Source organism: Pavona decussata, unplaced genomic scaffold (genome assembly GCF_977016875.1).
Source record: "Pavona decussata unplaced genomic scaffold, jaPavDecu1.1 SCAFFOLD_300, whole genome shotgun sequence".
NCBI lineage: Eukaryota > Metazoa > Cnidaria > Anthozoa > Scleractinia > Agariciidae > Pavona > Pavona decussata.
The window spans coordinates 3,925,794-3,952,748 of record NW_028145697.1 but is presented as its reverse complement, the minus strand read 5'-3'; the positions used below and the strand labels follow the sequence as shown (position 1 = coordinate 3,952,748).

The window sequence follows — 26,955 nt, the reverse complement described above, 5'->3', positions numbered from 1 at the left end:
TTTTTGTAAGAAATAGCTGATCAACAGAAAGTCAACCAAGGATTATTAATGCATTATGTATTGAAAAATCATGGTCAATTTAAAATTTGTAGGTCATGAAAACGTTTTGTACAAAATATTTACTGAAACTACCAATCCTATGTTTTTCGATAGTTGCTTTAGTTTTTGGTCAACAATATTTCTCAGTCACACAGATAAAATGGATTACACATATCTTGAATTTTATGTAGATTTATAATGATTTCCAACCTCACTGAATGCCCTATTCACCTTCCAGCTTGAGTTTGTTTGAGCAATGTAGCTCGTTGTGTTAATTTCCTTGGGGAGGAGGGGAGGGGGTGTTACCCAGGTGTATTAGTGCTGGGAATGTGCAAAGACCTTTTTTAAGTTTGAAATTAGTGCTTTTCAGGGTTGGACACTGTGGTATTTTTTTGTGAGTGAGATATTTTTGGTAAGGACGAAAGCTAAGGATGTAATTTTTTCTGTCAAACAATCATACCTGTCAGTATTTAATTTTTTTCTGTTAAAAGGAGTTTTTTTGGTTGTATTTTGGGCCATTGGACTGGTTTGGTCAGTGTGTATAGCCTAATAAGACTTTTTTTAGGGTCTAGTAATTTCATGTCATTCACAAATACCTGTGGCTAACTATTGCACTATTTATTGCTTGATTGCAATTTTCTCTTGTAAAGCAATCTGCCGCATGTACATAACCTTTTATCTATGGTCTTGCAAATCAATATCAAAGGCTCCTGTGAGCCAACTCGTGAATGCAGATGACACATAGTAATTGAAATTTAGACGGCTACGGAAACTTCCTTGAAAGCTAAAAGAAATTATATCTTTGCCCGATTATGTAACGAAAAATAACCATTCTTGTACTTTAAAAATGATTGTCAAACTGTTCTCTACAGATTTAATAAGATTATTTTGATGTGCCGATTAAAAAAAAAAATCACGTGTCTTTTTTTTTTCAAAGTTCATAGAGGCACGCCATGTGCAGCTACGTCATGCAAATTCATGTCCCCGATAGTCCGGGGCTACTGGATTTTGCGATCGGGCTAGTGGATTCTGACCATCACTTGCCCGGCAAGTGAAGTTTTTTTGGGAATTAAAATTACAAAATTACTGTAGGGCAAGCCGATCTCACAAAGGGAAATATGTTCAACAAAGTATCGCATTACATTTCATGCCCGACATAAATGCGTGAAATTTTTCCTTTGGAGTTCAGTCCACGCAATCGTCAAGTAAAAATAATGAAGTATGACAAGCTCTTGCTAAATAAGAATTATTTATCGACCGCGTCCTTTTGCTTTCCCATAAATTACCAGTTGTAAATTTCGAAAATGAAACATGTTTTCCCTTTGAAACCTCTATGAAAGCTGACAAGATCTTAAAGTGTTCATTTGCATAATTTTGTTTACGACGTCAATGATGCGTGACATGGCACGTTCCACTTTCGCGTGAAAACTGACAAATTAAATTATTTTTAATTAAATTATTTCTAAATTAAATTATTTTTAATTCTGAAAAGAAACCGCACTTTGTAGAAAAAAACGAAAAAACCTATAACTTTGCTCAGATTCAACGAAAAATCTCAATTCTTACACTAAAATGATTGTCAAATTATTCTCTACAGAATGAATGAGAGAATTTTGACGCGTCGTGAAAAACAATTTTCACGTTTTTTTTTCACTAATTGAGTTTACGACCCCGGACTTTCTGAAAAACTAAAAAAAACTAGTAACTTTGCTCAGATTGAACGAAAAATCTCCATTCTTGCACCGAATGATCGTCCAATTATTCTCTACATATTGAATGAGAATTTCCTGATGCGCCGTGAACAATAAATGTTCGCGTGTTTTTTTCCACTAATTGAATTTAAAGCTCATTCACTGCGCACGCCCGAAAGTTAACGACAAAACCAACCGACCGACCGACCGACCGACCAAGTCAAAAGTCACCTATCGCTATAACTCGTTCATTGCGCTACGCGCATTCACGAGTTAATAAAATGGCACTAGCAAAATACTCTGATTGGCAATATAGTGCAGAAATATACAATGCTTCATTTTTCATTTCCTAAATATTTTTTTTGCACATCTATAATTTCTAATTACCCTAACAATAATAATAATAATAATAATAATAATAATAATAATAGTAATCAGATAATGATTTTTCAATTACATAGGGTGAAAAACAACAACTGAAACATCAGAAAAAAATTCAGCATATAAAGTGACAAGAGGGTAAATTTCTTCTTCCACTCCTAATCATAACAGGAAACAGAAATTCTCAATTGGCTTAACAACACCCTTCTTTGTGGGAAGGCTTTTCAGTGATAATGAAACAAACAACATCAGAAACAACAAGTATTTCAAATATTTCATGTTAAAAATCCCAACTGGCAGGAGATGGACTGCCCAGCTATTTAAATTATGTGCATACCAAAGTTGAAACCAGGGCTAATGAGAAAACAACTCCGACTAGCAATTGAATGAAACCTCAAAACAGGTGCTTAAAGTTACCTGACTGTATAATAGTGTGTTCTATAATGTTCAAAAATCACATTTATTTGTTGTGTGGCTGTCATTTTACCAATGAATTAAGTTTGTATCTCCATTTCGACATTTAAAGCCTGTAATTAGTGAAAATGCAAATGATCACCAAAAATACTGTGGCCAAGGCCTTTTAAGATTAAGAGTATGCAATCCATTTTTAATACTTACACTGATTAGTCCTCCTATAATGCCACCTGAAGCAATAAATAAATTATTATAACTCAAAATCAATTTACTTTAACAAATAATTATTAACATGATGACCGTTTCTATGTTCAATTAACTTAATAACTTTGTAGAAAATATTTGTCAGCTATTAATCATTGCTTAGAAGAATATTCAACACATTGTATTTTACCAAACATTCATGAACATTTACTTTATCAATCACTCAGACTGGAGAGAGACAATGATGATGAATCAAGGTCACATAAAATTTATAATTATATCATATGTTTGAAGACTTAAAATGACTGCATTTAATAAAGTTTTACAACATAATTGTAAAACGCAGTTATGAAGCATGACGCTCTTGAGCTCAGTTGTTACTGTGTCAACAGTTAGCATTACGTAATGCAAATTGGTCATGGATGTACTTTTACTCTTCTTCTACAATACCTATTCTTCTAGCATGTTGCAATACCGTCTGTTACATTTATATCCTTCGTTTTATATGGCTAAAACGTAAAAATACCTCTATTCATGTCTCTTTCAGCGCTACATGAATCTCTTGTATTCGATAGTACTTTACTTGCCATTGGCTTAGTCCAAGACATATGTCTAACTATAAAAGGTCTAGTAAAAGTCCAAGTATCACTCGCTTGCTGTGCTACCTACTGTAAGGTCTACCTTTAGTGTATCTTTTGAAATTCCCACCCTTCCCTCCCTTTGGAGGTTTGATTGTTGTTTTTCCAATAAATTTGGGTTCACCTCTCAAGTTCGCGTTCGGTTAAGTCTCGCAGCGACTTCCTCTAGCTTTGTGTTTTTAGGCTATTTTTAGCTCTATAACCTTGAAGCTCGTTATATACTTTTATCCAGCGGATGCCGGCAGAGTCGGCTCGTAGCACAGCGGAATATTAGGCTTGAGCTGGTTATAAAAAATGCCAATACTCTTTGCACTATGCTGGCCGGAGGTTTCAGTTCGTAGTGCCGTGGAGAGTTAGCTTTTCGATTGTTTTAGTTTTGGACCTGCCTACAACTTGTCCGAGACAGTGCTGGTCATTAATACAGTTAATAACGCTGGGGAGATAAGTAAGGCTTTATGGTCACGCTACGGGAGTCGTCTGTCACGCCGATCGCGGAGTGGTGTTCCCCCTTTACGCCAAACATCACGTTGTTATTATTTGTCTGTTGAGATCTCTAGTTAACTTTATGGTAATAGCAACTGCGACATTACTTTGCCACTTAACAGCATTAACAGCATAGGGTTAGAAGAGATCTTTCAGGAAAAGTGACAATAACTTTAAAACATTAATTTACTAACCTATAATCCCTCCAACATCATAAAATGTTGAAATTTTATCTGAGACTGTGTCTTTCCATCCAAACTCTGAGAAAAATAATTTATATTTAGTTATTTATATTAGTAAGATTTATATTTAGTTAATTATATTAATTATTTTTTCAAATGAGTAAGTTAACTAGTATATTTTTCATAGGTCATTTTCATGTCTGAGTGATTTTCACATCAATTAATTTGCCAGCTCGTCACTGTGGATTGGAGCAGCAAACTTCTGTTAGTAAAATCATACTGTCTAGTTGTGCAAGGATTTCAAGTGGTATACCATGAAGCATGCCATGCACAAACAGTATGCTGTGAGGTTAGCCTATAGGAATCCAGTGATGGATTTTGGAGAGGAGACTGGGCTAGCTCCCACAAAACAAGACCCAGAGGAAGTGAACTGTTTCCAGAAACTCCCTTGTATCAGCCATTACTACCTACAGTGAGGGTTTTTATACATTTTTGCAACTATGCATCTATACAGCTTTAATAAGAAAAGTGTGTGTACTTACTGTTAGATAAATAGTAAGGCAGCCAAAAGAAGAAGGAGTAGTTAACCAATTTCAGACAAGCATAGGACAGTGAGTACTGTTGGAAAGAACAAATCACAGGATTGAGATCTAAGGACAAGATCTGAGTCCAACACTGAAAGTAATTCTAGTGGGATGGCATACTTGTACACCACATTTACCAAAAGACTATCTTTCTTTATAATTAACTAAAGACTGTGGGCAAGAAAGTGTTGTAATTGCCTGCTCACTAATGCAGTGTCAGCTGATATCCTATGAATAGAGAAGAAGTGCAAAATATATATTGGGAAACAATATGGGATCTAAACCCACAACTTTTGGATTTGATCAACGGTCACTCAACAGACTGAGCTAAATGTATGAGGTCGGATGGGAGCTAGTCATCGGTGATTATGGTGGTAACTGCGGCAACGTAAATATCAATGAGTTCACTTTGTCACTTAAACATACACTGCAGAGTTAACCACTCTCGTCCATCAATTAATATTAGTGAAAGCTACTTCTATGTGAAGTTCAACATGTTTCTTTTCAATCCTGTTACCAAAAATTAAAAGTCTTCAAATCTTTGTCCAGTTTTGAGCTTGGGTCAGTCCCACTTTTATAAAAAATAATTAACACTCATTATTAATAAGTTTCCCAGTCATTTCCCTATAGTTGGAACCTGACATAAGCTATACACAGGCACAATTTGAGAATATGTTGCAGATAATATAACAGTAATTTTAGTACTACAGTATGTGTACATTCTTTCTATATCACACTATCTGGGGAAGCAAAAACTTGTTAAAGGTAGAAAGCAGTATATTATTGTAAACAATACCAAAAAGAAACTGGTTTCTATTTGAGATCTTATAGATAAAGTTTCAAAATACCAGCAGTAACATTCTATTGTATTGTGAGTTTGGGGGCTAGATCTTCACTGCATGTAATAAAATTGTCAAAATATTTAGTGAAAACACTTGCATATGGCACATGTTTCCACGACAGTTTCTCCCAAATTTCTTCTCATGTCTTCATGGCTAAATAGAACACACTTAATAAGCCCTAATATGATACACAACCAGATAATTGTCTTACAGGAATCACTCCAGGAAGTAAAACAGCTTCACAAAACTTGACAGCTTTCTTCTGTTGTGGTATCGTTGAATGATATGAAGCAGATGTCAATGTTGACTGCAAAAAACAGAATAAAATAAGGCCATGAAGTACTCAACATTGCACGTACATCTACATACTTCATGTTTTGAAAACAGGGATAAGTTTTGGCTTGGGTCATGCTCCAATAGTTAGGCTGGATACATGCAGTTTGAGTTTGAGTTGAGTTTTGTAAAATCCTGGACTAGAAATACTAGTTCAATATTTTCTGGAAAAAGAGCTACATTCATGTATCTTGTCACCTGTCCTTTGTTTCTCCATATGAAAATTAACCTTTTAAAATCACAGTGTACAGTTGACTCCCAATAACTTGAACCCTCGCTAACTCAAACCTTGTGCTAACTCAAACCAATTTTCCTTTCCTTTCAGGTCATTTTCTATATAATTTTACCCTTGATAACTCGAACTCCGGATAACTCGAACCTTTTTCAATTTCCCCTTGAAGGTTCGAGTTATCGGGAGTTGACTGTACATTGAACTCTTGAAAATTGAGTTGAATATAATGGCACCTACATGTATGGGACAGGGCCATTCATGTTAGAATTTAATATATTAATTAAAGACGGTACTTCCTAATACAAACTTAAGGTATTTTTGCAGAGTCTGTGACTATGTGGAAAAGCAGATCTCAGCAAAGACTGAAATCCAAAAAGAAAATTTGGGGGATACCATGCGTATTATTCTAAAAAGTTCTGAAACATATAACAACTTACTGATATGGCATTTCTTTCCAAATTGAAGGTTACATTGTAATTATCTCTGAAAAATGTGCGTTTGCCCCAAATTATTGTCTTTTTCGATATCAGTAACCATTGCTTTGGTCTGCCTTAATGTCAGGACTCAATTATCACAAACCGCACAAAAATATCTTTGTTTTGGTAAGCTCCATCTTTTAGAAACCCAAATTTCTTGGACCATCCAAAGATGCATATAGCACTCCTTATAACATAAAAAAAAATATTATTTTTCACTGAAATTTGCCAAAACTCAACTTAAATTGAAAGAATAAAGTACATGTATGTTAAGGGAAGTGTGATCGGAAACTGCAGCTGTAATACATGTTCAATGATCCCCCTCAATCAAAGGCTCCTGTGAGCCAACTCGTAGATGCAGATGACACATCAGTAATTGAAATTAAGATGGCTACGGACACTTCCTTGAAAGCTAAGAAAATTATTCAGTTGCATTCATGGTTCACATGCATTTCAATATATTCTACATGGTATGTGACAAATAGTTGCAAATTTATCAACCGCGTCCTTCTGCTTTCCCATAAATTACCAGCTACAAATTGCGAAAATGAAATATTTTTTCCCTTTGAAACCTCTACGAAAGCTGACAATTTCTAAAAATGTTCATTTCACCAGAAATTTGCATAATTTTGTTTACGACGTCACTGATGCGTGACATGGCACTTTCCGAATTTCGCGTGAAAACTGACAGCCAAACTAATTTTTTTCTTAACAAACTAATCTCTTTGATGTAATACTTTTGCATGAGAAGCAAAAATGTGATGAGAGATGCCGAGTTTTCATGCATGCAAAAAGTTATGTTAAGCAGTGAACTTTTCAGTTAAGAGTGCTTATTTCAGCTGAAGACATTTTCTGGCGGGAAATATGTTTTGGCGGCAAAATTTAAAGCAGCGCAATGCAATATCACGCAATCTTTCTGACTAAAACTATTCACTTAGTTCAATCGCCAAGGGAAGATAAGTTAAAAAATCGGTGAGGCCTACAATAAATAAGGCCGCTAGTGCTAAACATACATCAACGCATGCCACGTAAACTCTCTAAAAAGCGTCTTTTTTATTCAAAGTTCTTGCCGACTATTCACTAGTTGAATTTTTAAATTCAATTATTTTTAAATTTTTAAAGACACCGCACTTTGTGGAAAAAACAAAAAAACCTATAACTTTGCTCAGATTTAACAAAAAATCTTCATTCTTAAACTAAAATGATTGTCAAATTATTTTCTACAGATTGAATAAGATTATTCTGATGCGTCGTGAAAAAAATTTCTTTTTTTTTTCACTAATTGAGTTCATGACTCCAGACTTTCTGAAAAACTGAAAACTTATAACTTGGCTCAGATTTAACAAAAAATCTCCATTCTTGCCCTAAATGATCGTCAAATCATTCTCTACAGATTGAATAAGAATATCCTGATGCGCCGTGAACAAAAAATTTTTGCGTGTTTTTTCCACTAATTGAATTTTAAACTCATTGACTGCGCGTTCATGTTAACAACAGAACCAGTATCCTTATGCAAAAACCCTACGTAAAAAAGATTTAACCTAGTTAAAAAAAAATAACCTAGGTTAAAATTTTTTAACCTGAATTGAAATTTGACCTGTAACATTAACAACAGAACCAACCAACTGAGACAAAAAGTCCACCATCACTATAGCTCGTTCATTGCGCATGCGCGCATTCACAAGTTAAAAAGGAGAAATTGGCTTTTGCTCAGCACAAGTGTGCCCATGTACACGTGTACTGTACTAGCTACTGAGTCATTATAAAGGGTCACAAGTTCATAATCACATATTCAGCTTTTTATGTTGTGATAACAACAATTATTATGTTATTGACTTATAGGAGAATATACAGTCGTGTACTAATCTGCCTGGGAATTCATTTTAATTTGAATGTATTTGCTGCTTAACCCAACAGGGTTTGGATTTTATTGTAAGATACCTACTGTGGAAAGGTCTTCTGGAACTTTGTTGGCAAATGCCTCCTGCTCAACTACTGAGTGATCACTGAAAACTGGAAATGGAATTGTCAGTATTAAAATCAATAAATATATCACACAGCTCAAATGGAACAAGCAGGACATAAGAGATATTTGGTCAACATTTCCATTTTATAGTTATATTTTACTCTGCATTGTTCAAGTTAAACTCAATCCATAGCAAGACTCAAGCAATAACAGCAGTTATTCTCGACGGCCAAATCTGACTGAAGCTCTTAGAAATGAGGTGTTCATTCAAGTGACAAAATAATTTTAGCATGTGAAACAAAATTGTGTGAAGTTTTAAACACATTTACAGTTTACATGTGCCTCCAGGTTGAGAAAGGATGTTAATTGAACACATTTACAGTTTACATGGGCCTCCAGGTTGAGACAGGATGTTAAGAGTTACATGAGTAGGGCCTTAAGAAATGATGTGGATTGCAGGATACGACATATTTTTCAGAGTGGTGATTTGAAGTAAATATCAAGAACATTTTTACCATTACTGCTTGCTTGTGAAGACTGGTTTTCTTCTTCTGGCATTGGCAATCCTGTTTGTAGAGATAAAGATAACTAATTAGTACTGTAACACTGCAGTTGTCAAGCAACCTTGCTGCAATGTCTCTCTTCATGTACATGTACATGTAGGTGATTACATGGATTCCAACAATCCATTAGGAATCTCAAACTGTTAATCCAAATTAGGGAGTAATAATACTAGTTACCTCACATGCTGGTTTAAGCTGAGACTGTGTGAACCATTAGGGGTTGATTGGTAATGTTTGGTTAATATTGATTGATCTACAGACACAGATTCCATTTATAATCACTTGGAGCAGCATCCATACACTAATATGCACTGTTCTGTCCAAAGAGGAGGAGGAGAAGGAAAAGAGGGAAGATTTAGGAGAAGAATCAAAGGCTCCTGTGAGCCAACTCGTGAATGCAGATGACACATAGTAATTGAAATTTAGATGGCTACGGAAAATTCCTTGAAAGCTAAAAGAAATTATATCTTTGCCCGATTATGTAACAAAAAATAACCATTCTTGTACTATAAAAATGATTGCTAAACTATTCTCTACAGATTGAATAAGATTATTCTGATGCGCCGATTTACAAAAAATCACGTGTTTTTTTTATTCAAAGTTCATAGAAGCACGCCATGTGCAGCTACGTCATGCAAATTCATGTCCCCGATAATTATTTCTAAATTAAATTATTTTTAATTCTTAAAAGAAACCGCACTTTGTAGAAAAAACGAAAAAAACCTGTAACTTTGCTCAGATTCAACGAAAAATCTCCCTTCTTACACTAAAATAATTGTCAAATTATTCTCTACAGAATGAATGAGAGAATTCTGACGCGCCATGAAAAAAATTTTCACGTTTTTTTTTTTTTCACTAATTGAGTTTACGACCCCGGACTTTCTGAAAAACTGAAAAACCTTGTAACTTTGCTCAAATTTAACGAAAAATCTCCAATCTTGCACTAAATGATCGTCAAATTATTCTCTACATACTGAATAAGAATTTCCTGATGCACCGTGAACAATAAATGTTCGCGTGTTTTTTCCACTAATTGAATTTAAAACTCATTCACTGCGCACGCCCAAAAGTCAACAACAAAACCGACCAACCAACCAACCAAGTCAACAGTCAGCTATCGCTATAACTCGTTCATTGCGCTACGCGCATTCACGAGTTAAAAAGGGGGAGGAGGAGGGGGAGAGTAAGAGGGAAGAGGAGAAAAAAGAGGAGGGGAAAGAGAAGAAGGAGGAGAAGGAGGTGTCCCAAGATGTCAATAATTTGCTTACCAATTTGATCAGGTGAGGGAATCAAACAGAAGAATATCAGGATCCCAAAGGCAAATAACACAGCAGCTGGTACCAGCATTGCATACTGCAATCAAGATAGTAATCATATATATGATAGTGATAAACCCTTGACTTCCAATATTTGCAAGTTTAATATTTTCAATAGCCAGTTGTATAATACTTAAGGGGAGTTTAAGGAAAACTAGTTTCACAAAATAATGGCAAAGAAAAGTTTCAAGGCATTATAACTATCTAATAATCCTGTTACGAGATAAATGAAGTCTCAAACAATCCTCTCTTTGTAAGCCATGTTTGTACTGAGACTACTTGTGAATGAATCATTACTATCTTTGGGTCACATTTTACCAGCGACAAAAAGGAGATGGATATGAAGGATTCATGCATACACGTACTAAAGCTGAGACTAAATTGTAACGACATCTGCTGATAATATTAATTACATCACATATAACTTATGTTTGGAGATGACACAATACTGACCTCATATCCATAATCTAATAAAGCAGCCACCTGGAAAACACAATTGAAAATAAATTGCTGCTGTTGGTTCAAACAATAATGAACAAACAAAAAACAATTAAACATCAACATAATCTTGATTACTAGCTAAATTGTGCTTTCAATGATTTCTATACTTAACCTCAAGCACTCACTGATGGGTTGGTGGGGGAGAGGAACCACACTTATGTGTCAAGCTAGATCACCTTAGGTCATTCTGTAAATGTAACAAGTCAAGCTTGCCCATTTAGCCAGTAACAAAATCTACCCAGTTTGTCAGGAGAATGGGAAGACCTTTAAAGTAACAGTAAACCGGACTCAACAGAGTTGGAAGCATTAGCCATGATTATCTGCACACCTGTTGGATGGCTAAGCTACTATGGTGGAGGGTTAATGGCAAGCTACAAGCAATTGCAAAAAGACTTGTTAATCACACAATGAAAAGACTCTTTCATTCAACCCTTTATTTCCTCCCCAACCCATTATCAATGTTGACAAAATTTTCAGTAGACTTTCAAACAAATGGGATCACAACATTGAAAAGGGAAGGGGGGTCAGAAATGGATTGTATCTTTTACATTGCCCTTAAGTGAGCATTTTTCAGAAGAATTGATGATTTCGGTTAGAGTGTCTCAACCATTTGGAAAATGCTTACATGTATGTAGCACTTTGTTCATTTTTTTTAATGATAAACATACTGGCACTACAGGTGTAACATCGCTTATGCATGTGTAATGGCGGATGGACGTGTCAAATTATCCTCCCACGCAATTTTGCTTATTCTTATCATTCATCTACTTATTTTATCTGCTCGAGATGCTCAATGCTATAAGCTTGGCTACCATTATTCGCGTCTACATGTGGAGGCGAGCGGTACAACGACAGAACCTGTTAAAGCTTTCACTTTACTTCCAAGCTTCTCGACAGTTCCAAATAAAAGGACAAGCAGAGCGTTTATGACTAGCTGTGTTGCTTTTGACATGTCAGGAATATGCTCATTCCAACTAAACAAGCTCTCTGGTGATGTCCATCCCAATCCTTGCCCGTCCTGGACTGGCATAAAGTTCCCCTGCAGCGAATGTCAGAAGTCCGTCCCAAGCAACCAGGATGCCATTTTGTGTGCTGCGTGCGATCAATGGTTTCACACAAGATGCATAGGTAAGGGCAAGCTAGCATGTCTTCAAATATTATTTGGAAAACCATCACCTTGATTGGGAGTGTGCTTTTTGTTCTCTCTCTAAATCTGGCGACTCATTTTTCGACCAAACTGGGAATGAGACTGCATCAGAGGAGTACAGCACTCACAATGAACTTAATTCTAACATAGCAGTCTCGCTAAACAAAGCGAACCTTAGGGATGATGATGACAATTATCTTCAACAAGCTGCCCTACATCTTAACTCCTCAACAAAGGACTTAAAAATTGCTCATCTTAATGTCTGTAGTATCCGCAACAGGATCGACAAGCTAAGAGTACTACAAAGCACTTGTCGTTTCGATATAATTGCCATTACAGAAACGCATCTGGACACCTCAATTTCTAATAACCTTTTGAACATAGATGCATGGGATGAAGATCTCCCGCCGAGACAGGACTAAATGCAACTAGGAGGCGGATGTATCATGTACTGTGCTGAATATTTGAAGGTGACCCATCGTAAAGATTTGGCCTCAAAAGACCTTGAGGCAATTTGGGTCCAGATTAAACATCCCACTACTTCTGCATCATTTTCAATTATTTACACATCGGAACTTGAATGTCCTAACTTCTTCATTTTCATGGACATATATGGTGTTTTCGAGAAGGCGTGGATGAAATCTGACACTATCATTCTACTTGGTGACTTCAACTGTGACCTTCAAGGTATTGATAGGAAAACAGGATCTGAAATTCATCCTAAGACGAGAAGACTGTTGACCTTGTTTCAGCTTTTCGACATGCAAAACATTGTCAACAAGCCTACAAGGATCACACTTGGATCAAGCACTTTAATTGATTTGATAGTCACAACAAAGCCTAACCTAATCAACGGTAAAGGCGTCCTACCTTTGGAACTTTCAGACCATTGCCTAATTTATGCAACTCTTAATCTCAAGCTCAAAAGGCTGCCGCCAAATGTGATAAATGTTAGATACTTCAACAGTTTCAGGTTGATCAATTCCGGGCTGATATTATAGCTGCGCCATTTCAAGTAGCTCAGGTTTTCAACGAAAAGGATGATGTTCTCTGGGCATGGCACAAATTATTCAAAGATATTTGTGATTTACATGCACCTATGAAGCGTGTTAAGATCCTAAGTCAATCTTCTCCTTGGATAAACAATGACATCAGACGAAAGATGAACTTAAGGTTTAAGTTGTGTAAGACAGCAGTTAGCACTAAAGACCAAGAAATTTAAGCAAGATACAAGAAAGTAAGAAATGAGACCAAATCTCAGAAAAGAAATGCTAAGTAGTACTTCAACAAGAAGTTAGCTAAAGTTAAGTCTGCAGTGGCTTACTGGAATTTAATTGCGGAACCGACAAATCCAGCTAGAAGAAATAGGATTGGTCCACTAAAGAGGGAGGATGGAAGCCTTACCGTCAATGATACAGAAAAGGCAAACTTAATAAATGTTTTCTTTGCTAATATCGGCACTAGACTTGGACGAGCCCATGGCAATTATCCACAGCAGAGCAATCGCACTGGCTCAGTGCCCTCTGTGACTGATATCACTGTCTGCGAGGATTCGGTCCGACCCAAACTAAAAGATATTAAACCGAATAAATCACCAGGCCAAGATGACACCAAAATTATTAAAACTAGCTGAGCCTGCCATTGTCTCACCCTTGACTGGCCTATTCTCATTCTGCGCAAACCTTGGAGAAACATTTACCGATTGGAAGAAAGCTCGCCTGATTCCTGCGTAGAAGAAAAATGATGAAGCTGACATAGACAACTACGTACAGCCCTATATTGCTTCCTAGTGTTCCTAGCAAGATTATGGAATCTTGCGTATCCGATGCAGTCATCCGACATGTTTTCCAAAATAACCTGGTCACAGATAAACAGTGGGCCTACCGCGGGGGGCACTCTACTAAACTATTGCTGGTACATCTCTCGGAAACCTGGAGAACAGCAATCAACCCCAACAAAGTAGTTGCTGTGGCTTTTGTTGACTTTACAAAAGCTTTTGACTGTGTACCTCACGCTATCCTACTGCATAAGTTGAATTTTCAATTTAGAGTTCAAGGTACCCTACTATCACGGCTGACTGACTATCTAACTGAGAGAACTCAATTTTCGGTAGTAAATGGCCATCACTTAACTGTGCTATTTAAACGTAACCTGCAGGATTCCCCAAGGGTCAGTACTGGGCCCCACGTTGTTCGCTAAATGTACACTAATGACCTTCCAAGTGCTGTCACCTCCGGCCCTATTCTTATGTACACGGATGACACCACCGTTTATTGTATTGGCGACACTGTCGATAACACTGTCACTTCTTTAAGTAGAGCTTTATCTGAACTGAACAGCTGGTGCCAAGAGAACTCATTAACCCCTCACTCGGCTAGATGTGAAGCAATGCTTTTGATGAGAAAACCGCAAATCGGCTGCCAATTCCTGTGACTATTGGAGATTAAATTAACTTAAGAAGTCACAACGCGTATCAGGAATGCACAGAGAGGTCCATTTGTTCCTATATTTAGTAAAGTTGCTGTTTTTTATTGCAATTTCTCTTTCACACTGAATTTTAGTTTCAAGAGAACAATGAAAATCTCTAGTTTCAGGGTCTTTGTTCATGCTACTTACTTGTAAAGCTCCAAAAATGTTTCCAACTGAGGCATTAGCACTCCATAAGCCAAAAACGATTCCTCGGCTGCAAACAGAACATGAATAATAAATACATTATATCAAAGGCTCCTGTGAGCCAACTCGTGAATGCAGATGACACATAGTAATTGAAATTTAGACGGCTACGGAAACTTCCTCAAAAGCTAAAAGAAATTATATCTTTGCCCGATTATGTAACGAAAAATGACCATTCTTGTACTATTAAAATGATTGTCAAATTATTCTGTACAGATTGAATAAGCCGATTATTCTGATGCGCCGATTAAAAAAAAATCACGTGTTTTTTTAATTCAAAGTTCATCAGGAGCACGCCATGTGCAGCTATGTCATGCAAATTCGTGTCCCCGATAGTCCGGGGCTACTGAATTTCGAGATCGGGCTAGTGGATTCTAACCATCACTTGCCCGATGGGCAAGTGAAGTTTTTTTGGGAATTAAAATTACAAAATTACTGTTGGGCAAGCCGATCTCACAAAGGGAAATCTGTTCAACAAAGTATCGCATTACATTTCATGCCCGACATAAATGCGTGAAATTTTTCCTTTGGAGTTCAGTCCACGTAATCCTCAAGTAAAAATAATGAACTATGACAAGCTCTTGCTAAATAAGAATTATTTATCGACCGCGTCCTTTTGCTTTCCCATAAATTACCAGTTGTAAATTTCGAAAACGAAACATTTTCTCCCTTTGAAGCTGACAAGATCTTAAAGTGTTCATTTCACCAGAAATTTGCATAATTTTGTTTACGACGTCAATGATGCGTGACATGGCACGTTCCGCTTTCGCGTGAAAACTGACAAATTAAATTATTTTTTAATTAAATTATTTTTAAATTAAATTATTTTTAATTCTTAAAAGAAACCGCACTTCGTAGAAAAAAACGAAAAAATCCTGTAACTTTGCTCAGATTCAACGAAAAATCTCCATTCTTACACTAAAATGATTGTTAAATTATTCTCTACAGAATGAATGAGAGAATTCTGACGCGTCGTGAAAAAAATTTTCACGTTTTTTTTTTTTCACTAATTGAGTTTACGACCCCGGACTTTCTGAAAAACTGAAAAAACTTGAAACTTTGCTCAGATTGAACGAAAAATCGCCATTCTTGCACTAAATGATCGTCAAATTATTCTCTACATATTGAATAAGAATTTCCTGATGCGCCGTGAACAATAAATGTTCGCGTGTTTTTCCCACTAATTGAATTTGAAACTCACTCACTGCGCACGCCCGAAAGTTAACGACAAAACCGACTGATCGACCGACCAAGTCAAAAGCCAGCTATCGCTATAACTCGTTCATTGCGCATGCGCGCATTCACGAGTTAAAAAAGCAATCAAAATTGTTCCATAAAATAACTCAATAGTGATTGCATCCACAGTATGACTACCTTGACTTTCCAAACCAGTTTCCCATAACTGCTACCACACATGGCCAACCAGTGGACTGAAGAAGGCCTGAAAAATATGTATTGAGAAGTTTCCATTTAAGCCAGTAGTTAAAAACTAGTAATAATCGTAGATTAGAGAGTGCATTCGATGTCACCAGGCTCTTTGTCCTTTGGCAAGCCAATCTCGATCCCAGGCTCTCTCTCTTAGATGTCATCCGCCCCTGCAAAAAAAATCTGCGGGGGATGCCAGATGTGCGTCCCAAGATCCATCAACCCATCCATGACAAGTCCCATAAAATCTAGACTCAAATCCGTATTAGGAAGCGTTCCTCCTACGTGGAACACAATTATTCTAACCTAAAAACCTGTAGCAACCATTTTCCTTCAATGAAATTAATAAATTATCGAATGATTTTGTCTAAAATTGATACATTGGCTTACCATTCAGAGCCATGAAAACTCCATAATACCAAATGTTATAAACCCCTATCCATTTGCTGACTGTTCCAAACATGAATACCTACATGTACCATGAAGAATAAAAGAAAACACAGTCTTTATAAGTTAAAGCCAAGTTCTTACACTGTACATGCAATTCTTGTAACCATTTATGTTGCTTGGAAATGGCCTAAAATAAGCAAGTAATTGAAAAGTTTGATAATCAATTCCTACTATTTTTAGATTTAAAGCTAGCATAAAAACAATATTTGCTGTTACTAACGGTAATTTGAACAATTTTAAGTATTTAAAAGAAAGCCTTGATCAAGGATTTGTGTCATGAGCTTGTGATGTCAGTGTAATGCTCTGAGCAACTGATCATGCATGAAGTTCTATCAACTGAAGGGAACTGGCGAGTGAGTTATTACAACACAATACCACATACGCAGTAGGATGGTTACTTGTGGTAAGCAGAAGATGACCTACAGTTGTTGAAGTCACACTAGGGCTTTTTACCACAGTGAAACCAAGTTTACCATTATCAATAATAAACACAGATGATAGTGTGACCGACTATTTTCACTTGACCATGGTAAACTGTCTTGTTGCCAAGGGTCTTGATGATCTGCGAGCCAGCGAGCCAGCGAGCCATGCGAGGCAGACGTGTGCAGCACTCAGGTTAGCCTAAAAAACACTCCGATTAGCCTAAATAGCACTCAGGTTAGCTTAAATAGCTCCCCGGTTAGCATTTATGTTCGGGTTTTTTCATGCCTCACAAGCCTCGCATGTTTTGTTCATGCCTCGCACGTCTGCCTCGCATGCCTTGCACATTTGGCTCGCATGGCTCGCACGTTTGGCTCACTGGCTCGCTGGCTCCCACATTGGCCACACTCGTTAGCAATGGTGACAAGATGGAAGCAAAGTTTACTAAAGTCAAACCTGTATAATTATTAAGCAGTCACCCCCAGGAAATGGCTTAGTGATTGCTTGGGGTTGACTGCTTATACAGCTACAGAATACAGTCTTGAAAACATATTAATAAAAGTGACTTGGAACAGGTCTAAACAGCATAGATCTGGAAAGTGTTAACTAATGTCTGCAAGGACGTCCTACCATTAATACTAAACCTTTACAATAACATGCTTTTCACCATTGTTAAAGGCAGTTTACCACATAAACCCGTCAGTGTGACCTCAACCAATTATCAAATAGCTAATAGAAATAGTTGAAAATGAAGTTATGAGTCTAGATTTTGGTCCCAAAAAGACTGAACAGTCATAGATTAGATCAATTTCCCACATGATATTCTTTTCCTAATAAGATTAATATATTAATTTGATATTTTTTAGTTAAAAATTGGTACACATTGTGAGGTGGCAAATGAAAGCAAAATTAGTGTGAACATTAACTGTTCATCAAAGGTATGAAATTTGTCAAGAATCCATTAAAAACAGTCTAAAATAAAATATTTTCTACGAGTTTACCCACAAACCAGAAAAACATGGGGTGGTGGGAGTACTTTTATCTTGCAAGCAGACTGAAGAATTCTCAGAGAGGTTTATTAATAATACCCCCATACAATTGCATATTTAAATATTCACACATCTTTGGATTGTAGAGATCAAAGGATAACCATGGACTGACATTTTGTAACAAAATGTTAGTAATAAAGAGTTGTGCACAGGAAGTATGGCTTTCACTGTATGCAAAAATTAATAAAGAACTAATGCAAAGACATTAAAGTTGGGGACTTTTCACACAGTGATGGCAATTCAGGGTGAACCCATGAGAGAGAAAAGAAGGGAAGTAAATATGTCTCTCACCATAACTGCTGATGAACACATTCCAAATGCTAAGACGTTTCTTAAGTTGAACCTGTTGAAAACAAAATAATACAGAATTACTGTATAAATAAATAAATAAATAAATAAATAAATAAATAAATGAATAAATAAATAAATAAATAAATAAATAAAAAGATACTATCTTTCCTTAAATTAAAATTAGAAATGCCTCCTGGCCACTTGTTTGGTAATTACTCACAGTAAATAACAATTACTGGAGATCTCCAATTATATTACTTGCATGGATTGTCTCTGAAAAAGGACAAAATTTTATGCCCTTCCAATACAGAGCATGATGAGAAAAAACAGGACAACACTGTACAAATTAAAGAACCTCATAGATGCAGTATGTTGTATTGTTGCAGTGCAATAAGTACTAACTAGAACTAGTACAAACATTACTAACAGTAAAATCGCCTGAAATCATCCCTACCTGTCACCCAAAATTCCACTAATGTACAGACCCTGCGAAAGAAGACAAGGAACCAGCTAAAATGCACACTAATTTAACAGAGTGTTACATTGTATCTTCATTGTCTTAAGTGGTGTTAAAACCTAATTCATACAGTTGCTTCAAACAACTGACCAACAGCCATGGCAGCACACAGCAAAGTCAAGTTAACTGATGGAGTCAGATGGCTCTGTCAGGGGGTGAGTGGGATGGTGAAGTAAGATTGTATCTGTTTTAGATAGGACAATGTGGGCACTGGTTGCCCAATTTCCCAAGTCATGGGAACTGTTGTATTAATCCACTAAGCTTTTGAAATATTTGAATTTGTTGGAAAAACAAAACCATGCTTACATGTTAGGGATAAAAAGCTATGATTGCAGTAATTAATAAGGAACTTCACAGAATACATTATTTTGTTAAGCGTAGATCTATCTTATAAAAGCAAGATTGAAGGGTAGCGGCAACAAATATTTATTTATTAATAATTATTTGTTCTTGATTGTGCTTCTTACAATGTTTTTGCCTACACTTATAACCTTAACTGTATATTATACACCTGTAATATTATTATTTTAATCAATATTTAACCAGAAAGAACCTTCACAAAGCGATTTTCAAGGGTTGTTCTGGGTTGAATATTTACTGAAATATAAAAAGCAAAAAATAACAACTTACAATAACTGAGAAACAAATAAAAACAATAAAATAATACAATATAGCAAGTTGATAATTAAAAGTAACTAAATAAATAATTAACTTAAAAAATGAGTAGATTTAAATATTAACAGAGATTCACAGTTCCTAATATTTTTACTTAATTTGTTCCATTCCTTAACAGCATGAAAAACTAACTGCTGTTTACCCCAGTTAGTTCTAACAGAGGGCAATGGGAAATAATAATCATATCAATTATTGAAACTGTAAAATTGTCGCCTTAGCTTACCACAGCATATGCCAAGAGGAATGTAGTATCCATTGCACCCAGGAATACTTCAGCATGATGCTGTGTAAAATAAGAGAATTTAATGGTGTTGATTACCATAAATGTTGGATAATTGGATAACAATATTAATAACAGTGTCGCGTATCAATGCAAACTTGTCCTCACATGTAAGTTCACCCATCATTGCCTTCAGTACTACTCCTATTTCCTTATTAGTTGCACAACTTTAGCAGCTCCTTGACAGAGGTGACTTGATAAATGAGGAGTTACAGTAAATACGACTAATCATTATTTGCAGTGTCTACTAGCACTTAGGCTCGATTTCCAGCCGCTGTTCAGGAAATGAGCCCACGCTCCTCCCCCGAAAAGACTCTTCTCGGGGAGAAATTATGCTTTGAGATATAAATTCACGGGACAGATTGTGGTTCTCAAAGTGAATCAGAAAGTCCATGAGCTGAAATCTTTTAAGTCTCAGCTACAACGGGTATGAATTTCTTCTTTATATTGAATACACTGGTAGGCCAACCTCACTATCCAGTAACATGAACGTGAAATTGATGAATAGACTTTGTTGTTTTCATTCTGGTGGGAAAAGCCATAAAGCAATGATTCAATAGGAAACGTGAGTCAAGTCTGTATCTGCCTGTGTCTGGCTTAGTCATTACATTATCTTACAGTTAAAATTGGAGATTTGTACGAAAAGTACACTGAAAATCTCTGTTCATTCATACATTATGTCCACTTAGGTATTCAAAACAACCTTCTCGCTTGCGATTGCTGGTCATTGCTCATCCTATGAGGAATTTCAAAGTGTTGACACAAGCCTTGCGATGAAGGTCGTAGCCAAGACTGAGGAATCTGGCACTGTTATCCCATCAAAAATACCACCCATTTCATTTACTCAATTTGCAGCTGACATCAACAACGATTTTAATGAGGAGATGTTAGATGGTAAAAACACAACTCGTGCAACTACAATTATGGTTGTTTAGCAGTGTAAGCCCTTTGGTCCAGAGCCTCCACCAACTGTGGCTGCTGACCATTCACAAAAAAGAAGATCCTTTCAAATGCAAGGTAACATTTAGGAAATTCAAGAGTTCTCTGCACACAGGTGAAAGCCAGCAGTAATGTCGCTTCTTGGAGTGAATGGTTCACAGAGGGAAGTGAAACATTCACTTTTTCAAAACACATACAGATTGTTTGGACGCTTTAATTCATGTTTCAGTCCATCAGAATTAAACTCACAGACACCTGATGACCTCCTCACTACCCCAGTTGTTCCAAGATGGAGTGCACTTAATTCCATTAACTGTTTCTAAGCCCCATGATAGACAGCTGATCTACCGAATTCAGTACAGTGTACACACTGTTATGAAACAAACACAAAAGATCCGCTCAAGTATTGCAAGTCGATTCTGTTATCACGTTTGATCTAGCCATTTCTACCAAGGCTAAGCAAGTTCAGTCGAGGTGTCCAGAAGATTTCTTTGATACAGTAATTCATATGGAGGGTTTCAATATTACACTGAACTTCTTGTCACTGACTGGAAAGAAGTTCACCAAATCTGGGCTAGATGATCTGCTAATAGAATCAGGCATTTATGCTGCTGGAACAACATCAGCTTTAATGATGGAAATTAAGTCCTACAACAGGGGTATAAGAGGTCCCAAATTAGCAATGGAAGCGTTGTAAAAATCATTGCAGCAGTGGAATAGTGAACAGAATAGTGGAATAGTGGTTGGTGTCTGAGTATGTGGAGCCTTTGAAGTAAAAATTAGCAAGAATAAAACAGATGTGACTTGCCTCGTCTTCAAAGAAATTCCTATCTTCCCATATCTACAAAATATGACAGAAAAATATGAAAAGATAAAGGATAAAATAAATTGAACGGTTTAGTTCAAGAGGTTGCATGTACATGTGTATACTGTGTGTTATAATTTATAAGGCTTGAAAATTTTCCATATTGCTCCAAATCAGCTCTGATTTGAGAGAGAAGAGAGCTAAGAGAGCTAGTTTCTTACAATTTGGATAAAATAATTTCAAGCCCAAAAACAGACATACACTCCCCTTGCACCAAGCCCTTCAATTGTAAAGAAGAAAAGTACTTCTCAAACTTATTAATGCTACATCAAGAGAAAACAAAGAAAAAACACTACAGTAACTATGACCGTCGTTTGGATATGTGGATATGTGTTGTGTTTTGCCAATTTTAGCCTTTCTTCAAGAAATATTGATCATTTGAGAAGCCATATCAAACACTCGAAAGTGTATCAGGTATCAGATATCCAAACACCTTGAAGTCGTTTAAAAAACTTGGCTGTGCCTCATTTTTTCAACCTACTTCTCAGTGTTCGGATATCTGATGAAACACGCTTTCTTGTGTTAAATATATTACATAAGAAGTCAAATATTGTCCAGGTCTACATTGGTTATAGTCAGAATACCAGAAATATTACCTGAGGTGGATCCAAGGTAACAGAGTTGTTTGTCCATTCTTTCTGCATGGCATCTTTCACATTGCTAAAAGCTTTTCTTGTGGCATGAAAGCAGGAGTAACTATTAAATAACAGAAAATAGCAGCAATTCATTTCATAGCTGTTTTATTTTCTGGAAATTATGTTACAAAAATTTTTTGGATAAGTCCTGATTTGAAGTCCTTATCATTGAACCAAACAATACTGTGAAGATGGTGTGAGAAACAGAGAAATTGAAAGAAACACAAAATTCTGAAAACAAAGATGAACACAAACCTTACAATAATTATTAAACACAAAGCAAAATGAAAAAAGGCATTGATTATTTTGGAATGATGAAAAACTCAACCTTAACTTACACACACCAATGTTCAATGTGTAAAAACATAACACTTTACTGGTATACAAATAGCATCACAATTTACTATTACCATGAAAGATGTTAGTCATTATGGTTTGAAATGATGCTTACAACCGTGGACAAAACTCGTTAAGAAAACTGCAAATTTTGCGCATATATTTCAATCTACCTTGAAGAAAACACCACCTGGAAAGTACCAAACCTTGACCCTCCCCTCCCCTAACTCAATGTTGTTTTGAAGACCGAATGATGACCCAGTGTTTCTTTCAGTGACAGAGCAACATTGATGAGGGGGAGGGGGGCCTGCTGTGTTGTTGACGTGTCATTGTAGGGCTTAAATTTGGAGATTGACTAACAGTTTCTTATCAGTTTTGTCAGCGATTGTAGTAAGGTTTAGATCATTTGTCTTGTGATTAAGTCACTTTGGATTTGGATCATGATGCTTCAAGGATGGTCTTCATCAGGCAATGGTGCGAACTGACTGTGTATCATTATAATGATTATAAGTAGCACCATGTAATTGGTGCATGACGGTCATCACCATAGTACTATTTATAATGATACACAATCAGTCAACACAACTGCTTGAGGAAGACCAGTACAGCATCAAAACATCACAATTCACATCTACAATGTAAGTGACTCTTTAATGGACCACAAAAACTATGTCAAATATCTGTGCGTGCTTATTGACGAGAACCTCTCTTGGAAACATCACATCTCTTACATTGCATCGAAAATAAGCATGTCAATTGGTATTATTGCTAAATTAAGACGCTTCGTACCTTTGCATACTTTACATCATATATATAGATCACTTAAATTCAACCTTGCTTACTGTATGGAATTGTAGCATGGGGCCGTGCTGGGAAAATCTACAGAACCAAAGTCTAACGCCTGCAGAAACGGGCTCTCCGTCTTATGCTTTTTGGTAACTTTAAATCTCACCCAATACCTTTCTTCATCTCCTCTAATCTTTTACCTCTAGACCTTCTTTATTTCAAATCAGTTGCTATCTTAATGCATGATGTCTTCAATAATCTATCGCCATCGAAAATAACAAAATAATATATTTAATTTCCAATCGAGTATTCACTCCTATAACACAAGATCATCGTCAAGAGGTAATTTCTTCATCCAATACTCTAGATTAGAAAAACATAATGAGTCCTTTTCACAGGTCGATGTTAAAGTCTGGAATAGCCTGCCTGTTGAATTAAGTCACACGCCCAAAACGAATTTTAAACACAAAATCCATAATTTGCTTCTTGAAAAGTTCTTGGAGGCAGATGATTACATTGACCTATCTGATTTGATCAAAAAGTGAAAATATCTTGAAAACTCAGCATATTATATCTGCATAATCCATGCTGCTCTTGTCAACTTTATAACGGTACTTGTGTATTATGTTTCGCACCATGACTATGTTCGCCTAACTTTACTCTTTAAAAGTACTCAAAGTAATATAACTCCCCTGTTTTACTCTAAATATTGTTAAGTGTTCAGCTAAGTATCTTCTTATCCCAAATCTCGTTTCTTTAACTGTGCACATCTAGTCCTAGTTCTTTGTCATGTATTTTCTTTTCTCTTGTTTTACCTGCTACTGTATTGTAAGTTACTTTTTTTTAATTCTGTACGGTTGAACTGCTGTTATTTGTTATGCGTCAAAACCACTGCTCACTTCAAATAGCTGTAGCTAACTGCGAGCAGTGCTTATCTTCTTTTTGTATATGTTTAAAATGATCTTTTAATAAACTTGAAACTTGAAAACTTGACTCAAATGTGAGACAAATGACATGGAAACACACAAAGAAGCTACAATTTGTACATAATGACATGGAGAGGAATAATTGAATAGGACATTGATTTGTAGCAAAATATTAAAAAAGTATAAATATACTGCTCTATACTTCCATGGTTTGTTTCTGTTTTGAAAGCAATATGAAATGAGCTAAAACCATGTCCAACCCCGTTAATTTTTTCATGCCAACTTCTATAATAATGAAGTCCTAGGAAGATTGGGAAGGACGCTTTAACTTATAGAGCAACAGGATCAAAATTTACAGACTTAAACTATCTAATAATGAAGGCTTTAAATGTTCCAGTGCTCTGTCACCTAAGCTAAAAGAGTGCAGAGGAATGAACCAAACCAAACCCTTGACAAATTTAGTTTATCATTTTTCTGTTCATCCATAGAGATTTGGTTTATTTTATTAACCTTTATTGAGCTAGGGAATACTGCTTCACAGTAATCATCCTCTTAAGTTATCCTTAACCTCTAACTATTTTTTATTTTAACAATTTTTCTTTTGCACTTACAACCCCTCTGACCCAACCACACACACATTTTTTGTTATTGGTGGTGGATGGCATTGGTCTTCCTGGTGGCAAGATGACTGCATACCCAATATAGTTGTATTCTACCAGTAAAACAGCTCTTCTTGGGTGAGCTAGTATATAAATTATGTCAGGTCCGACAGGCCAAAGAAAAACTGGGAAGACCATGTGAAGAATGCTCCACATGTTTAGGTTTGATGATAACTGTTAGCTGAGAGCGCTAGCTACAATCTAAGATATTAAAGGGAGGGCTGTATAACTTGTAAGCAACAGTGTTAGCTTAACCTTTGGGCAGAAGAATGATGCAGGCACGGTATGATGAATACAAACCATACCACTAACTAGGTCTTTTTGACAATGCACATTTAGTTCACTGCTAAACGTAAAATGTTACAGTCGAACCTCTCCTTACGGACACCTCTCTAATACGGACAGTTCACTTGGTCCCGGGAAAATGCCCATACATTCTTTGTAAAAATAACCTCTATAATACGGACCCTCTATAATACGGACAACAGACACAAAATCTCGGCCCCAGTGGGAAAATTCATACAAACTTAATCTCTTTATTACGGACACTTCAGTGATGACAGTTCTTATTCAACATGATTTCCTGTTTGTCGTTACGTATCAAAGTGTAATCAATTGTCTCATTGTTCATACGATAACAGTATCATTTGTTTTCAATCAGTAAAAATTATATATCGACATGTCATTGGCATTTGTCATCAGGATTTCTTATTCTTTGAAGACTCTCCAGTTGTTGCTTTCCTTTTTCTACCTCTTTTGTTCTCGACATTTTCACTTGAAAGAGTATCTTTACGGACAGCTGGGTTTTCTGTAAGATCCAAGCATTTCTCTAAATGCTCAATGAGTTTGTGCGGTCCAGTGAAAAAAATATATTCACATGGGATCTCCATGCCTTAACCTCCGCCCTGATTAACTGCCTTCCCACATACATTGACAACTAGCGAATGCTGTTCAGAAGAACATTACAGACTGTACAGACTTCTTTAACGCAAAATGAATCAATAATAAAGAACTTTCATTAAATGCTCTCCTATGTTAGTGTTCGCTACACTTGTTACTGTTCTATTATGTTACTGTTCGGAAACTGTATTATAGTTTGCCATATGTATTTGGAATTGTACAGCTTGTATTGTAATGATTTGTGCTGTCCATTAAACAATTTAAATACACCTCAAAGACTTGTTTGGGCCAGTTTTGACTTAAAGAACACTTAATACCATCAATGGAGCCTTTAAAGTGACGTAGTATTCATGCCCTCTATAACACGGACACCTCTCTAATACGGACACTTTGCTCTGTCCCTTCGGTGTCCGTATTAGAGAGGTTCGACTGTATTTTGATAATAATAAAAAGGTAATTTTAAAGAGATGCTTATTTTCACAGACGTTATTATTGCCGTAGCAATATGTTTTACAAGTTAGCTATTTAATTTTCGATTGCTTAGTGTTTTTACTGGGTATACTTACCTAAAAAATGTGAGTAAAAACACTACCAAGTGATGAAGCGTCCATTTCTTGTGAATCGCCATGTTTCTTTCCTCGTGTCACATGATCATCTTGAAATCGCGTGACCGACCCATGGCCAAGCGCTTCCCCCTCCCTAGCCCTACTGAGGACAACACTGAGGACAGGCTAGAGCCAAATAATTTTTCGTACCCAGGATCTCCTCCAAGTCCCGGAAATGCTCGTGGCAGTCTTGACTATGGTGATCGTAAAGCCACTGGTTGTAGGTTTACCGAGCTGGATATGTGTGGTGAAGATTTTCTGAAAACTGGGGGGACGTTTTGTGTTGGTCCCCACCCGGGTCCCTTTGTCCGCATAGCTCATTCTCGACCCCAGAGCATCTCGGCTTTTCTACTTCATTCGCCAGTTATAAGCAACCGAACATTTGGTCAAAGATAAGGAAAAATTCAAATAATTCAAGTAAGATGGGGTCTTAGTTTTCGTAATTATAGCCTGCGAGCAAGCTCTTGCAGGTTAGTTCTCACTTGTGTTGTTGGTCCCGTCGCGGGGAGTGCGAGTCTGTTGGAATCGTGTG

General features: G+C 36.4%; 1 protein-coding gene across 1 annotated transcript in view; it reads right to left on the bottom strand.

Annotated features, from left to right (window-relative positions):
• LOC146454706 (sugar phosphate exchanger 3-like) overlaps positions 1-26,514 on the bottom strand; it is a 55,065-nt gene extending 28,551 nt beyond the window's left edge. Inside the window, exons 1-17 of the mRNA XM_085095387.1 lie at positions 26,385-26,514; positions 22,173-22,272; positions 21,520-21,552; positions 19,716-19,775; positions 18,755-18,786; positions 18,301-18,352; positions 16,481-16,559; positions 16,040-16,106; positions 14,609-14,675; positions 10,798-10,827; positions 10,297-10,381; positions 8,981-9,031; positions 8,445-8,512; positions 5,670-5,765; positions 4,575-4,650; positions 4,045-4,110; positions 2,730-2,755 (exon numbers count right to left, since the gene is read on the bottom strand). Of these exons, the coding sequence (XP_084951513.1) occupies positions 2,730-2,755; positions 4,045-4,110; positions 4,575-4,650; positions 5,670-5,765; positions 8,445-8,512; positions 8,981-9,031; positions 10,297-10,381; positions 10,798-10,827; positions 14,609-14,675; positions 16,040-16,106; positions 16,481-16,559; positions 18,301-18,352; positions 18,755-18,786; positions 19,716-19,775; positions 21,520-21,552; positions 22,173-22,272; positions 26,385-26,446 (1,050 nt within the window). The 5' untranslated portion in view covers positions 26,447-26,514. The remainder of the gene's footprint in view (positions 1-2,729; positions 2,756-4,044; positions 4,111-4,574; positions 4,651-5,669; positions 5,766-8,444; positions 8,513-8,980; positions 9,032-10,296; positions 10,382-10,797; positions 10,828-14,608; positions 14,676-16,039; positions 16,107-16,480; positions 16,560-18,300; positions 18,353-18,754; positions 18,787-19,715; positions 19,776-21,519; positions 21,553-22,172; positions 22,273-26,384) is intronic.
• Positions 26,515-26,955: the final 441 nt, after the last annotated feature.